The following is a 16,509-nucleotide window of genomic DNA, read 5'->3' on the forward strand; positions in this document are numbered from 1 at the left end:
AAAACCCTGAAAGTTGTGATTGTGTTGTGAAAATACATCTGTATGGTCACAAGATTTTTAAACTTGTGCAGCTGCACCCCAAGATTCCAAAGTGCTACGCTATCACACCAAGCACCCCCAGAGCCCCTTCCATGTGGCCAACCCACACTGCCCTAAGGAGCTGTCTCAGAAGCCGCTGGTCCCTTACAGCTCCCGGAAGGCCCAGCACCTCTGGAGGGATCAGGGTGACTCACTCAGGAGGCACAACAGGCAGAGAGCCCCAGGGCCCACCACGGCCCCCAGAACAAAAAAGATTCTAATTCCTGTTTGTTTTATAATCCAAAGACCCAATGAATAAAACAGCAATAGATACATAATGATGAATCCAGTTTAAATGATATTAGTCATTGTTCTAACACAGTCATAAATACAGTTTTGCACCTGGGGCCCAAGGAAGACAGATCACATGGCCAGCCCAGCCCAGGCTCCATGGACAATCTCGACATTTCCCTCACAGGGCAGAGGGCCTGACTCCACAGCCCCCCACTTCCAGGCAAGAGCATCTGCAGCAGCTTAAAGAAAGTTCTTATCCCCACTTCTTCTGCTTCCAAGTTATACCAAAACCATGAGATCTGAGCACACCCCCACCATGACTCCATCAGACAGACACACTCAGAAACAGCAGGGCTTCTGCTCTCCTGTGCATGCCACTCAGAAAGGGAAAAGTCACCATCAGCCAGAGTGTCTTAAAAGTCTGAGTCAAGGGGCTGGGGATTTAGCTCAGTGGCATAAGTGCCTGCCTTGCAAGCAGGCAGTCGTGAGTTTGATCCCCGGTACCGATAAAAAAAAAAAAAAAAAGAAAGAAAAGTCTGAGTCAATTGGCCAGAATTTAATTTTTCACATCTTAAAGTGTGCAAGGCTTTCTGTGACTATGGAGATAAACAAGACAGCCCGGGGGGCGGAGGGGGGGGGCTGGCTATGTCTGGCTTGCATATTTTTCACACGGATTATTGATGGCCTTCACTTCTTGAGGTGGCACCAGGTTAGGTAGGTGTGATAGCACCCTTGTCCAGTGCACAGAGGAGGCGCAGTAATGCTGTCCCAGCAACGCTGGCTGGTTACGCTCTCCGTCCATGCTACTCCTCTCACTAGCGCAACACTGGGGTGGCGCTTAGCTGACTGAAGACACATCATTGCTATTAAAATTTTTACATTTTTAATTTCTTGTGAGAATGTGATGATTTTACCGAATTGTAAAAAGAGTTCAAAAATGTCTGCCAAAATAGAAATGACAAACGCCTGGGGTGATGGGGTGGGCTCACTATCCTGACCTGACCATTATCTATTGTGTACACGTATTGAAATATCACAAAATATGCACAATTACACGCCGATTAAAAAAATTTTTTAATTACACTTTTAAAAATGTTAGCTGGCTGAGTAAGTAAATATTTTACAGGTAAGAAGCTCTCTACTCTCTAGTGAGGTTCAGAGGAATTAAGGTCATGGACAGAGGCATCATTCTCTGTCATGATCATACAGTGACAATCAACACAAACGTCAGTCTCTCTCACATTGTGTGGCTTGATGCCAAGTCCAACATGGAGGGCCTGGCCTCAGCTCTGCAGACACAGCTGTGTGGGGAAAGATTGAGTCTCCTTACATAGAGGTGCACACAGCCTCTGTTCCAGAACATTCTGTGTCAGGAAGATCCACATCACTTTCCTCACCAAAAAAGCTGTCAATATCTAGCTAAATTTCAATTAAAAACTGAATATTATTGACATAATATTTGTGCCAAAATGTTCAATTCAAAGTGATTTAGCAGGAATTAACTACACTCTACTAGAAAAGTCTGCAAAATGACGTTCCTAAAATTTGAAATAATGGGAAAATTATTCTAATTTTTTTTTTAAAAAGAGAGCTCAAATGCAAACTCAGTATATGAAAGTTGACTGGATATTATACCAGAAGATTTAAACCAGCTTTCGGAGAAGAGATATCCACAAATAAGTGGAGAAACTGAAAGACGAAGTGTACGCTATTTGTCAATGTTACATTTCTGATACTGAGGTTATGTAGGAGAACAGCCTGTTCTTAAGAGATGTGTGTTGCAATTTGGGGGGTTTAATGTCATGCTTTTGTTGTCATATGGTTTGACAAGCAAACGTGCGTGCGTGTATGCGTGTGCAAGTGTGTGTGTGAATAAGCATGTCTGTGCAGAGAAAGAGAAGAAATCTAAAACAACAACATTGTAGGATGTCGGTGAAATACACTCATCTTGCACTGTATTCCTCTTTTCAATTTTTCTGTAAAATTCGATATTCTCAAAATTAAGAGTCACAGGAACTACAGAGAAGAATAATTTTATAGAGAAGTATTCAAAGACATAAATCTACAATCACCGTATCAAGTGTAAAGACGGGCCTTAAATATAACATCAGCGTGACTCCACATCACGAGGCCAACAGACGTGGTCACTGAGGTCACACAATGCACAGGCACAGCAGCCTCGAGGGCTGATCACAAGATATAACAATGACGGTGACTTCCATTTTCTTACTTTGATTATTAAAGTTTGCCCACTTTTACATGTGTACACTCACTAGTAAGAGAGTGAGACCCAGATGTCATTCGTGTTCTTAATCTATCAAAGCTTTGCCACACTAGGTCTTGCCAAGAACGTGCCTGTGTGTACAAAATTAAGGTTATACCTGTGCACATGGGAGGCTGAGGCAAGAGGATTGTTGCAAGTTTGAGACCAGCTTGGGCTACACAGTGAGCTCAGAGCCAGGCTGACCTGCATAGCGAGACCATCTCGAAAAGACAAAACAAACGAACAAAAAAAAAAAGATTACACCTGTGAGTTGATATAAAGACTCTCAGGTTGCCTCTAGGAATATGGAAGTATCACCCAGAGAGCATAACTAATGGGCTGTGAGTGGGAATTTTGTTGGTTATGAGGGTAAAGGAAGCAAGGGTTCCCTGTCCAAGGAGACAGCGAAGGTGATCACCTTTATAATCAGATTAAGCTCCTGTCTGGCATGTTGTGAGGAGCAGGAGCAGGGTATTAGCTAACCTCTAATCCAAAGCAGTCTCTAAAGAGTCTGAAACAATGATAGAGTAATAAAGCCAGCTAAGTCTACCGAAGTGAAAATGACCTGAGGTCCACTGATTGACTAGAGAGAGGTAAGTACTCTACAGCTGGGGTACACACAACAGAACCGGATACTACAGGTTGAATATCCCTAACCTAAAACTCTGAAATCTGAAACATTTTTGGAGCACTTTAAAAATTTCAGATTTTGGAGTATTCTGAATTTCAGATTGGGGATGTTTAGTCAGGTAAATTTAAAAAAACATCAACAACTAGCCAGGCGTGGTGGTTCACGCCTATAATCTCAGCACTTGGGAGGCTGAGGCAGGAGGATTGTTGCGAGTTCGATACCAGCCTGAGCTACAAAGTGAGCTCAAGGTTAGCCTGAGCTGCATAGCAAGACCTCGTCTCAAAAAAGACAAAAAAAAAAAAAAAAAAAACACCACCAACAAAATTCTTCCAATCCCAAACATTTCAGGAGAGGAAAAACCAACCTATACTCAGTGGACCGAAAACTCAAGCAAGAAAGCAACCACTCCAAAGTGGGTTTCCTGTTATTATGACTAAAATTATCGGTATTATACGAATTTAGTTTTAAATGTTGCCATAGTCACACAGTGGAAAGACTGGGCATGGTGGCACACGCCTATAATCCCAGCACTTGGAAGCTGAGACAGGAGGATCACTGCGAATTTGAGATCAATTTGAGCTGCACAATCAAATTCAAGGCCAGCCTAAATTACATAGCAAGAGTCTGTCTCAAAAAAAAAAAAGAAAGAAAGAAAGAAAAGAACATCAAAAAAGAAATGAAGAACAAACTAACCAACCTGCAGCCATGTTTATGTGGCCCAAATAAAACCACATGCTGAGCAAAAGAATCACAACAAAAGAATGTATTCTATACTGTTTCAGTATTTCTAGCCATTTAAAAATAAGCAAAACTAAACTGATAGAATATAAAAGGTCACTGTGGGAGATTTAAGGAAGATGAATAAAAAGACATAAATAAAAATAAAAAGACATAGGAGGGACCTTTCTGCGGGGACAGAAATGTCCCATCTTGTGTCCTACACCTTTGGAGGCCACTGGGAATATACAGTTGTCAAAGCTTATTGAACTGCACACTTGTGACCTGTGTGTGAGGCTGCTGTCATTGTCGTTGTCTTGTAAATAAAACCTCCATGAGAATGAAAAGAACACTAAAAATCCGTATTTCCTCGTGCCGTGGGAAGAGTGCAGTACTTACCGGGTGGTTTCCGTCTATAGCAGAACATTTTGGCACCTGGTCTCTCCCTGGGTCACAGTCGGCCTAGCAGGAGAACAAGAGGTGGATAGGGCATCAGTATCAGCAAAACGCTGGTCGGTCTTGGATTTTCCCCCTTAGCTTCCTTCCCAGACAAACCCGGGGACTATGAAATCCTGGAAACACGAAGAAGGGCAGATTGCATCTATCAGGCTTCCATGTGACCACATTCGATTAATCCTGTACCAAAAACTAATCTGTTTGTATTGTAAAGGTGTCGGGGCTTAGAAATGATGGCCCGGTTCACAAGCGAAGAGCTGGGAAGCAGCTTGTCTCTGATTCTGATCTCTGTCTCTTGCCCCTTCATCTTCCCCAAGCAAGCCACGGAGATTAGAACTCCTCTTCCCCAAGGCAAGTCACAGAAACCAGAGCCCTCGTCGCTGACACCAGCTGTAAAACCTGCAAATATTACTTTAGCTTCCCCCCGTCTTTCTGTGCAGAGCTGGCCATGACAAAATTCTCACACCTGCCATTTTTGATTATAGGTCACAGACTGCTTCCAGAAAGGGCTCCACCCCACACCTCGGTGGAAGAAAGGTGACCACTGAGGGCCCAGAGGGATCGGGGTCTCTATACTTTCATCAGCTCAGGCCCCTGTGCCACGTGGCTGTCCCAGCATCCTTGAACCTAAGTACAAAAAGGGATTACTTCCTCCAGGGTCCCAGGGTCTTCACCCTTAAGGCTCCTGTGTCATGTCAAACTATGATCAAAAAATTGTTTTAGGGGCTGGGGATTTAGCTCAGCGGCATAAGCTCCTGCCTTACAAGCAGGTGGTCGTGAGTTCGATCCCCAGTACCGACAAAAATGAAAAAAAAAAAAGTTTTAGGGCTGGGGATTTAGCTCAGTGGCATAAGTACCTGCCTTGCAAGCAGGCGGTCATGAGTTTGATCCCCAGTACCGATAAAAATGAAAAAGACAAAAAAGAAAAAAAAAAACCTGTTTTAAATTTTGGCTCCAGCCACACCCAAGCCTCTCTCAGAGAGTCAGAGCCATTTGCGGACTATGGGGGCATTGGGTGGGGATTGTCCAGGCCTCCCCAGGAAGCAATCCTGGCCAGGAAACCACATCATTTTCATTGTTTTGTTGGGTTGGGTTTTTTCTCTTTTGTTTGATTATGTTAAATCTGAGGCAGGAGCAGCTATTGGAAAGATAACAAGACATTATGGTAGCCATCTTGGATTTGCTAAGTGGCTTGTTTCAAAGTCCTTTATTGCATGCACTGTTTTGGCTTTACTGTTTCTATTCCTTTCTGTTCTGTTCAATTTTTTTTCTATTCGATTTTGTTGTTTCTGTTCTATTCTGTTCTGTTCGACCAAAATTATCTGCAGCTATTTTGAAGATAACAAAAGGCATTAAGGTAACTATTGTTGGTTTCTGTAAGGTTCAGAAGTCCTGATTCACTTATACTGGTTTATTTTTTTATTGATTTTATTGTTTTATTTTCCATGGTTTTATCCTCTTTAAAGTGAAATAAAATAAAAGTTTTCGCTTTCCAGGGCCGGGAATATAGCTCAGCAGCACTGTGCCTGCCTGACAACCTCGAGGTCCTGAGTTCGATTTCCAGTACTGAAAAAAAGTGTTTTGGCTTTTCTCTTGTTAAGCTAATACAAGTTATCTCAACAGACTCAAACATGAGACCCTTAGTGAGGACTATAAGAGACACATGGAAAAGGTAAGGACCGTAGGCTGTGCGACTTGGCATTAAAATTGAATCAAACCTTCCGGTGCATCCCCAGCCCCACTTTCTTTCACACAGCAAACTCTATTGAAGACTTAAAAATAAAGAGGGAAATAGATGGTTTCAAACACGCAGGACCCTGTGGGCCACAAGAAGGAACATGGGCGCCTCAGACCAGAGAGGCCAAGGTCCTGAACACGCCACTCTCTGTCAGGATGAAAAATGAGCCAGTGGTCAGGACCGACCAAGGGATGTGGCAGGATGCGGTGACACATCAAGAAGCCGCTCAGTCATACAGAGACTGGCAATGGGGAAGATGATGGTTTGGCACTTTCGAGAAGAGAGATTCAGAGGAAGTTCCCAGCACCCACGGTGCCCTGCAGACCACCCTAACGGGTGGAACCCAGAGCCCCTGGAACCAGCTGTGTCTTCCGGCGAAGCCCTGGGGTGTGCCTAACATATAAGGTCGAGCACTGTAGGACCCAGGGCTTTCCTGAGAAGTCCCAGCCAGGACAGGTACACTGCCAGCGGCTACAAGAGACAGGGGGTCACCCAGGTCACCCATCAGTAACTCCCCGGTCCTCCCTCCACACCTTCCACCAAGGGCCACCAAGGCGGCCCACATCCAGCTCTGCCGCAGTCCACTTCCCCTGCACCTCCTGCAGAGCAGAAGCTGTCCCGCCAGGGCTCACTCCAAAGTCTCTGGGCCCCTCCCACTGGCCTTGGAGAAAGGTCGAGCCTAAGAAGCACCTTCTGTAGCCTGTCCCTGCTCACCTTCCAGCCTGATTCCATTCCTCTCCCTCCAAGCCCTCCTTGCGCTTCCCCTGGAAGTGCTCAGCCTGCTTCTCCAGCCCCAGATCTTCCTCTCTGCATCCTCCTCCGTTGTCACCATCAAACCCATGTCCACCCTTTCGGGCCCTGAGTCACCTCCTTAGGAGGCCCTCCTCCACCTCAAGGACCAGGCTCTGCCCAGCCCAGAGCCGCTGTCCCCATGGAACACTCTTTCCCGGCTCTTCTGCACCTCTCTAATGCCCACCCCCGTGCCCACGCTGAGGGCAAGAGGAGAAGGAACGGAGCAAGGACTCCTTCTGGGGGATAGGAATTACTTCCCTCGAACCGACTACCCCTTCTCAGACCCCAGACCAAGAGCCAGAGCTGTCATCCCAGGCTGGGGGGGAGGCTGTGGCCTTTTTGGCTACTTCCTCCTTCCTCGGCTCCCCATTTTCCTGCCACCCCATCTCGAGCTGAGGAAGCAGCTCAGAGAACACACAGACCTGGGCTGGCCACGGGGAGAGTGCTGCAGGCTCGCCGCAGGGCGGAGGGAGAAGCAGGAAATATGCCCAGGAGGATGACGACAGGGTGCCAAGGCTGTCACAAAAAGAGGGCTTTTTTTCACTTTGAGGAAAGTCCTTCTTGGGAAAATAAACAAGGACAGAAGTGAACTTTTAGAGAACTAGAATGGCTGCAGGGGTGCACCCAAGTGACCCAGACCGCCCCAGGCAGGGATCCCCAGTGACCAAGGCAGCAGTGGCAGTGCACACACCAGCTGCTGATGAATCAGGTGAGCCAGCTCTGGGCTCCGTCTCACAAGAGACATGCAGACACGTCAGACACACAGAATAGAAGCAGGTAGGGGGTGGGGGGAGAGGCTGGGGATTTAGCTCAGCGGCATAAGCACCTGCCTTGCAAGCAGGCAGTCGTGAGTTCGATTCCCAGTACCGATAAAAAGGAAAAAGACAAAAAAAAAGTGGAAAATTATTTAAAAAAAAAAAAAAAAAAGAAGAAGAAGCAGGTGGGGGGTGGGGAATATAGATACAGATACAGATACCTCCAAGGGCTCCGGGAGAAATCCAGCAACAGAGCACCAGCCCCAGCCCCCACATCCAAACGCCAAGAGCAGCCCCATGCCCAGCACAAATCCCACTCAAACTTGGCTGGAGCACACAGCACATTTCTGGGATCAAACGTGGACCTACCACAGAACCGTGAACACCAAAGGAATTCTACTATGCTTGTTTTTCTATGTTTGTTTGATTGGTTTTCCTTTTTCTGTCCAGTTGGGCTCCTTTTTGTTTAGCTTAGCTTCCTCTTGCTTTTTTATGGCTATTTTTGTTTTTTAATTTTGGTCTTTTTCACCACTTAGATTTATTACCTTCATTTTTGTTTTCATCTATAGGTCTTCTTATTCTCCTTTGTCAATTCTCTCTTGCTTGACTTTATAATACTTTCATGTGAATAAACATTGTCTCTTCTCCGCCTGGTTCACTTCAATACTCTTCCACTTTTTCTTCCATTCTTTCTCTCCTGTGTCCTCTAGTTTCTCATAATATGGGTGATCGTCCTTTGCCCTCCAGCCTTGCTCCTACTATACTGGACCTCATTCATTGGTCTGTCTTGCCCCTTAATCCCTCCCTGACCCCACCTCACAACAGGGTAAAAATCACTCCACTAAAGGGAAAAGCATTGCATAGGAGTTCCTAGTATGTGCTGGAATCTGTTATGTGACTGCAGAGTTTGCTCCTATGATTAGAGGTTATCAGGCTAACAGATACCTCAGTTTGTCAGTAACCAGGCCATGCTCAAGACATTGTTATTGCTAACTGTACTACTTCAGCCAGGATATCATACCTGTTATCATCAGTGTTTCTCTCCTGTATGACAACACTGTGATTGTATGGGGTGGTTACCACCACCATAATCCAGTCCCAAGGGCTGAGGGCTGTACCAACAGGTAACAACTTCTTATCCTCAATATACTGGGAAGGTAAGTTCTTTGGGTGGCCACGAAGACCAAGCACCGCCAATACTAGAAGACATCCCTGAGAAACAGACATTTCCTAAGGAAGCCTTGAGACTAGGGATAAAACTATCTGCCATAAGAAATCTACACGTATCAACAGAGAAAACAAAATAAAATAAAAAACAGAAAATGACAAGACACAGAAGTGAAATGCAGCCCCAGATGCCAGCCCACGCACGACAACTCCAGAGCACAATAAGACAGAGGAAATTAGAAGCCACCCAATGGAACTTTCTGGAATGATAGCAACAGAAGTGAAAAAACAAATAAAAGAGGATATAGAAAAAATAATGTCTAAGGTACAAAAAATAAAATAAAATAAGCCACATTACAAAATAAGTACAAAATAAGCCACATTAAAGCAGACACAGATAACAAATAGAGGAGCTCAGGAAAACAATGGAAACCATGAATGCCCAACACAGGAAAGAAATGGAATCTGTGAAAAAGATCCAAACAGAAACCCAGGAGATTAAAACCCTGCTGAGAGTATACCCAACAAATTGAAGGAAGGCTAGGCTAGAATAGCAAATCTAGAAGACCGGATTGTGGCTAGCAATCATGAAAAGAAAGACATCTTAAAAGAGCAAGATATCAAGAAAAAAATCAATCAAAAAGCTGTAAGATGAAGCAAAGAAGAGCAGCAGGAGACTGACTGGAGTCTGCGAGAAAGCTAGAGACAGTGCAAAAAGCATTTTTAAAAAAAGCCTCTTTACAGAAATAATGACAAATAACCCAAACATGGATAGGGAATTTGACATACAAATAAATGAAGCATATAGAACTCCACATAGCCATGACAAAAATCAATCTACTTCAAGGCATATAATAATCAAGATTCCCAAAATTCAATAGAAGAACAGAATATTAAAAGCAGCTATAGGAAAGAAACAAATTACCTATAAAGGGACATCCATCACAGCAGACTTCTCAACACAAAACCTCAAATCAAAGAGAGCTTGGAATGGGGTATTTTAAGCCCTATAAGAAAACAACCTTCTCCATCAATCAAGAATGGATAAAAGAGATGTGTTATTTTTATATACTGGAGTACTACTCAGCCATAAAGAAGGATAAAATTGACACTTTTATTGGTAAATAGATGTAATTTGAAACCATACTCATCAGTGAAATAAATCAGACTCACATGTGTAAACACTGTATTGTCTCCCTGGTATAAGAAACCAAGAGAGTAAATAAGGTCTAAAATATATAGTAGATATTGTAAAATGAGAAGAAATTGTTCAAAAAGAAAAAGGAACTATGGCAGGAGAAAGGGGAAATGACAGAAAGGAAAAGAGGACAGATGCAAGTCGGTTGTGCTATTAATGTCTCTTAGATCATCGAAAAGGAGCATTTGTATTAAAGTCAGTCAGAGAAATGTTTATGCCCATATCTTATATTCTGAGCAATTATCTTACAGATAACAAAACACAATGTCTTAACTATTGTTATTCTCCTATTGTTTTGTTATGAAATTTTATTTTATCGTGTTTCCATCAAAAGAAAAAGAAAACAACCTTCAACCCAGATTGATGTACCCCACAAAACTGTCTTTCAAAAATCAGTGAGGAGGCCAGGGATTTAGCTCAGCGGTATAGGTATCTGCCTGGCAAGCGCAAGATCGTGAGTTCAATCCCCAGTACCAAACAAAGAAAGTTAAAAACAGTCAATGAGGAAATAAGATACTTCCATGACAAAGAAATTCATGACCATCAAACCAGCTCTTCAGAATTCTCTGAAAGGTATATTAGAAAACGAGAACACAAGCATAAGCACACCAACAGAAAAGCCATCAGGCAGGACAGGTCATTTGACAAAGGGTAAGAGAGGGAACCAACAACAGCAAAATAACATGAAAAAGATATGCCAATAAATACCAGTTATAACCATCAGGGTAAATGGTCTCAACTCACCAAACAAAAGAAACAGATTTTTTAAAAAAAGAAAAGAAATGGATTGGCAGAATGGGTCAAGAAACAAGGTCCAACAACTTACTGCTTTCAAGAAACACGTCCAACTCAAAACTAAATTTATAGACTGAAAGTCAATAAGAAACAATACTCCAGGAGTAAAGCAGGATAGCCATTCTATTGGTAGATGATGTGAACTTCAAGCCAAAATTGATCAAAAGAGACAAAGAAGGTCACTACACACTTGTTAAAGGAAAACTTCAAAAAGAGGTAATAATCATAAATACATATGCACCAAGTATCAGTGCACCTTACTACATAAAACAAATATTAATGGACATGAAAAATCAAATCAGCACTAATACAATTGTAATAGGAGACCTTAATATCCACTCTCACAAATAGAATAGGCTAGACAAAACATCAAGGAAATATCAGAATTAAACCAAATCTCTGAACAAATGGACTTATTAGATGTTTACAGTGTTCCACTGCACAACATCAGAAGAACACATAAACTTCTCAGCTGCACATGGGACATTCCCCAAAACAGACCACGTATTAGCCCATACGGCATACTTAAAGTAAATGCAAAGGAACTGAAATTATCCCATATATAATGTCTGACCATAGTGCAATAAAATTGGAAAACAACAGCAAAAGAAATCACAAAAACTACAGAAACACGTGGAAACTAAACAACACCCTACTGAACAATCAGTGGGTTACAGAAGAAATTAATATCTAGAATTTAAGTATAATGCCAATACAACATACACAAAGAAAGCAGATCTATGAGGGAAATTTATAGCAATAAATCCTCGTATCAGAAAAACACAATGAGTTCAAATAAACAACTTAAAGTTGAACTTCAAACCTCTAGAAAAATAAAAACAATTCCAACCTAAAGCTAAGGGAAGAAATTATAAAGAGCAGAAATTAATGCAATTGAGACTAAGAAAACAATACAAAAAGTCAATGAATCAAAGAATTGGTTTTTTGAAAGATTAAATAAAGGCAATAAAACCTTAGCCAACCTTATTAAAAAGAGAAAAACTAATTCAAGCAATTAGAAATGGAAAGAGGAGGGGCTGGGGATTTAGCTCAGCGGCATAAGCACCTTCCTTGCAAGCAGGCAGTCGTGAGTTCGATCCCCGGTACCGATAAAAAAAAAAAAAAAAATGAAAAGGGGACAATGAATCCTGCAAAAATCCAGAAAATTATCAATACTTACTTCGAGAAACTATACACTAATAAGACGGAAAACACAGAAGAAATGGACAGACTCCTGGACACATACAAATGGCCAAAATTGAATTAAGGTATAAAACTTCTAAGTAACCTGATATCAGCCAATGAAATTGAAAATTAATTAAAAACTTACCAACAAAGAAAAGCCCAGGTCGTGATATATTCACTGTTGGATTCTACAAAAAATTTAGATAAGAATTAATGCCACTAATGTAAAAACTCATCAGTGAAGTTAAAAGGGAAACAATACTTCCAAAATCATTCCTAGAAGTAAATAATACTCTGATATCAAAAGCAGGAAAAGACCCAACCAAAAAAGAGAGCTACCGGCCAATCTCCTAACAAACATATGTGCAAAAATCCTCAGTAAATGGCAAATGGAATGCAGCAACTCATCAAGAAGATTACACTCCATGACCAATTAGGATTCATTCCGGGGATGCAGGAATGGTTCAGCTTTTGCAAATTAATAAACACAGTACACCACATTACCAGAGCCACAGACAAAAATCACACAATCTTCTCAATAGATGCAGAAAAGTACTTGACAAAGTCCAACATCCAGTCATGACAAAAACCCTACAGAAAATAGAAGATCTTAATCTGATAAAAAAAAATCCATGACAAACCAACAACCAACATCATAGTAAATGGACAAAAACTAAAAGTTTTCACTTTAAAATCAGGAACAATACAAGGATGTCCACTATCACCACTCCTATTTAATATAGTTCTGGAAACATTAGCCAGAGCAATTAGACATGAGAAAGAAATCAAAGGAATAAGGATAGAAAAGCAAGAAGTTAAATTATCATTATTTGTGGATGATGTGATACTCTACGTAGTGCCAAAACTCCACCAAAAGACTTGTAGATTTAATAACAAATTCAGTAGTATAGCTGGATACAAAGTCAGTACTCAGAAATCAATAACATTGCTGTACACAAATAACAAACTCACAGAGAGAGAAATTAGGGAAATCACATCCTACACAAAAGCGTCCAAAAAACAAAGGGCTTAGGAATAATCAAAGAAAGTAAAAGATCTATGCAATGAAAATTACAGTTCACTGAAAAAGGAGAGTGAAGAGGATATAAGAAAATAGAAAGATAACCCTTGCTCATGGATAGGAAGAACCAACATAGTAAAAATGGCCATACTCCCAAAATTGTTATGCAGTCCTGTTCAAAACATCATTAGCACACTTCACAGAACTTGAGAAACCATTCCTAAAATTCATTTGGAAACAGAAGGGTCCTAGGATAGCAAAAGCAATTCTGGAGAACAAAGGCAAGGCAAGGGCATCACAATTCCTGACTTAAAATTATACTACCAAGCTATGTGACAAAATCAGCATGGTACTGAGAAAGAAACAGACCTGAGGATAAGTGGAACAGATTAGAAGATGCAGAAACAACTCCAAACACACTCAGTCACCTTCGCTTTGACACAAGGGCAAAACATGTTCACTGGAAGAAAAATAATGTCTTTAATAAATGATACTGGAAAAACCAGCCATCCTACATGCCAAAGACTAAAACTAGACCATGTCTATCACCATGCACTAAACTAAAATCAAGATGGATCAAAGATCTAAACATTAAAACAGAAACACTAAATCTACTGGAAAGGAAAGTAGTTAAAAATCTTAAACTTATAGGTTTAGGCAGAGAGTTTGTGAACAAAATCCAGACTGCACAGGAAATACTTCAAAGAATCAACAACTGGGATCTCATCTGATTAAAAAGTTTTTACACATCAAAAGAAATCAGCAACAGAATGAAAAAACAACCCACAGAGTGGGAAAACATTTTATCCGGTTGTCCCTCAGACAAAGGACTTACATTTACAACATATAAAGAACAGGAAAAAAAAAAATCAGGCCCCTCAAATTCAAAGACCCAATCCAAAAATGGGCATCTGAGATGGATGTGCACTTCTCAGATGAAGAAATACGAGAAACCATGCTGGGTCTGGGAGAAGTGCAAGAAGCCAATTTGCCCTTCCTATGAGCTGCACAGACCATGTGGGGCCCAGGAAGAGTGAAGACTCAGCCTCTCCAGAGAACCAGCTGATGTGGGGGGCTGAGAATCAAAGGATCCTTAATCCTCCCCCTTCATCATCAACCAGCAAACCAGCCGATTTGGAGGATCACAGGCTGAGTTGCTAGCAACTGAGATCAAAAATAGCTAAATGATTGTATTGTTTGGTTGACTTTGCAGGCCTAAGGCCGGTAGTCTGAGCATCTATTGGGAAGATAACAGTATGCAATATAGCAACAATGGGGATTTCCTTCTGTCTTGTTTTTGAAATCCAATATTGTTCTCACTGCTTTGTTTTGTTCCAACTTACTGTTTTGTTTTATTTAATGTTCTGTTTTGATTGGCTTTATTCTTTTTTAATTTGATTTTACTATGTCTGATGGACAACTATTATGAAGATAACAAGATATATTATGGTAGCCATTGCTGATTGCCTAGTATACTGTTTTGAAGTTCTGTACCTCTTTCAGTGTTATGTTTTGATTGGATTTATTCTGTTTTATTTTATTATTTTATTCCCTTTAAAATAAAAATTAAAAAATAAAATGAAAAAGATGAAATACAAATGGCAAATAGAAACATGAAAAGATGTTCAATATGGGGGCTGTGGATTTAGCTCAGCGGCATAAGCACCTGCCTTGCAAGCAGGCAGTTGTGAATTCGATCCCTGGTAAAAATGAAAAAGACCGATAAAAATGAAAAAGACAAAAAAAAAAAAAAAAAAAAGATGTTCAGTATCACTGGTCATTCAAAAGATGCAAGTTGGCTGGGGATTTAGCTCAGCGGCAGAAGCACCTGCCTTGCAAGCGCGCAATTGTGAGTTCAATCCCTGGTACCAATAAAAAAAAAAAGATTCCAGTTAACACTGAACCTATGTGTCACTCCAGAAAGAACAGCTATTACCAAGAAATTAACCAATAACAAATGCTGGTGCAGCTGTGGAAACAAAGGAACCCTTCTCCACTGCTGATGGGAGTACAGACTGGATCAGCCACTGTGGAAATCAGTGTGGAGATTTCTCAAAAAACTAATTAAAGATCCCATTCAGCCCAGTTCTTCCACTTCTAGGTGTCTTCCCAAAATTAAAATCATCATACCACAGTGATATATGTACACCCATATTTATAGCAGCACAATTTGTATAGCTAAATCTTGGAAACAACCCAAATGCCCATCCACTGAGAAATGGATAAGAAAGATATGGTCTTTTTATACAACGGAGTATTACTCAGCCATAAATAAGGATAAACTTGAGATTTTTTTTATAGGTAAATGGATGCAACCAGAAACTGCCCTCTTAAGTGAAGAATAAACAGACTCTTCTTTATCTTGTAAACATCACGTTGTCTCCCTGGTATGAGAAACTAAGACAAATAAGGACCAAAATGTACAATAGCTCTTGTGAAATGGGAAGAAATTGTTCAAAAGGAAAGAAGGAACTCAAATGGAGGAAAGGAGAGAAAGAAAGAAATGCAAAACAAAAAAACAAAACAGGTATACTAACAATTTCTCTTAGCTCACTAAAAAGAAAGTTTTGTGCTAATATCATTTGGAGAATTTTTTATGCCCACATCTTGTATTCTAAGCAACTATTTTAAAGAGAACAACATGCAATGTGTTAACTATTGTTATTCTCTTATTATTTTGTTGTGAAATGCTGTTTTGCTATTTTTCTATAAGATAAAAATTAAAAAATAAAAGCAGTAAAATTTTCATCCACAAAAGTCTTTCTTTGTTGTTTCTTTCACAAAATAGTCAGCTATAAGCACAAAGGCAAAGCTAGCCACAGCAGATAGAAGGTGACAGCGGGAAGGACAGATGAGTTCTGTGAGGCGGACATGAGGACCAGGTGGCCTCCACGATGGCTTACAACCAAGCTCTGGACCACTCGGTCAGCGATCAGCGCAAAGTCAACATGTTCTGTTAGGATCTGAGACCCAGAGGACAGGAAGAAGAACTCGTTAAGCTAGGTTGCAAATGAGACTCTAAACTGGGATAGAGGACAAGGAGAACTGTCAGAGGGAATCCAGCCCTCAGAAAGTTAATCAGCACACCGGCCAGCCTAGCCTCAATTGGGAGATTGGTACCAACAGGCACCCGTAGAAAACCTGAAGAGCCAACAAGATCCAAAATGCACAACAAATACTGTGCATAGGGAAGAAACTGCTCAAAAGAAAAGAAAAACTGTGATGGGAGGAAGGGGAAAGGAAGGAAGGGAAAATTATGCATAAACACAGGACAGTTGAGGTAGCTATACAGCTGGTTTCTCTTGGTTCATTGACAGGAAAGTTCTGTGCTAGTAATTTTCTGGACAATGTTTTATACCTGTATCTTAGACTCTGAACAACCATGATTAATAATAACAATATGTGATGTGCTGAGTATTGTTCCTACGAGCCTGTTTTGAAACAGTTTTACTGTTATTTTTATTTTTCAGCTTAACATT

At 41.1% G+C, this 16,509-nt stretch overlaps 1 protein-coding gene across 12 annotated transcripts in view; it reads right to left on the reverse strand.

The window, feature by feature from the left end:
- Positions 1-16,509, reverse strand: part of Atp8b4 (ATPase phospholipid transporting 8B4 (putative)) — a 227,871-nt gene that overhangs the window by 201,681 nt on the left and 9,681 nt on the right. For 9 of the 12 annotated variants that reach the window (XR_010047426.1, XR_010047425.1, XR_010047424.1 and 6 more), the window contains exon 2: positions 4,323-4,385. Coding sequence is in view for 1 of the 12 variants with exons in the window: in XM_013154709.2 (XP_013010163.1) it covers positions 4,323-4,350 (28 nt within the window). In the remaining 11 variants the exon portion in view is untranslated. Of the gene's footprint in view, positions 1-4,322; positions 4,386-12,154; positions 12,198-16,509 lie in introns of all 12 variants that reach the window. The other 3 variants (XR_010047413.1, XR_010047417.1, XR_010047418.1) reach the window with 1 other exon arrangement.

This window comes from Cavia porcellus, unplaced genomic scaffold, assembly GCF_034190915.1.
Source record: "Cavia porcellus strain 051 isolate PalLab524CR breed Dunkin Hartley unplaced genomic scaffold, mCavPor4.1 scaffold_1, whole genome shotgun sequence".
Lineage (NCBI taxonomy): Eukaryota > Metazoa > Chordata > Mammalia > Rodentia > Caviidae > Cavia > Cavia porcellus.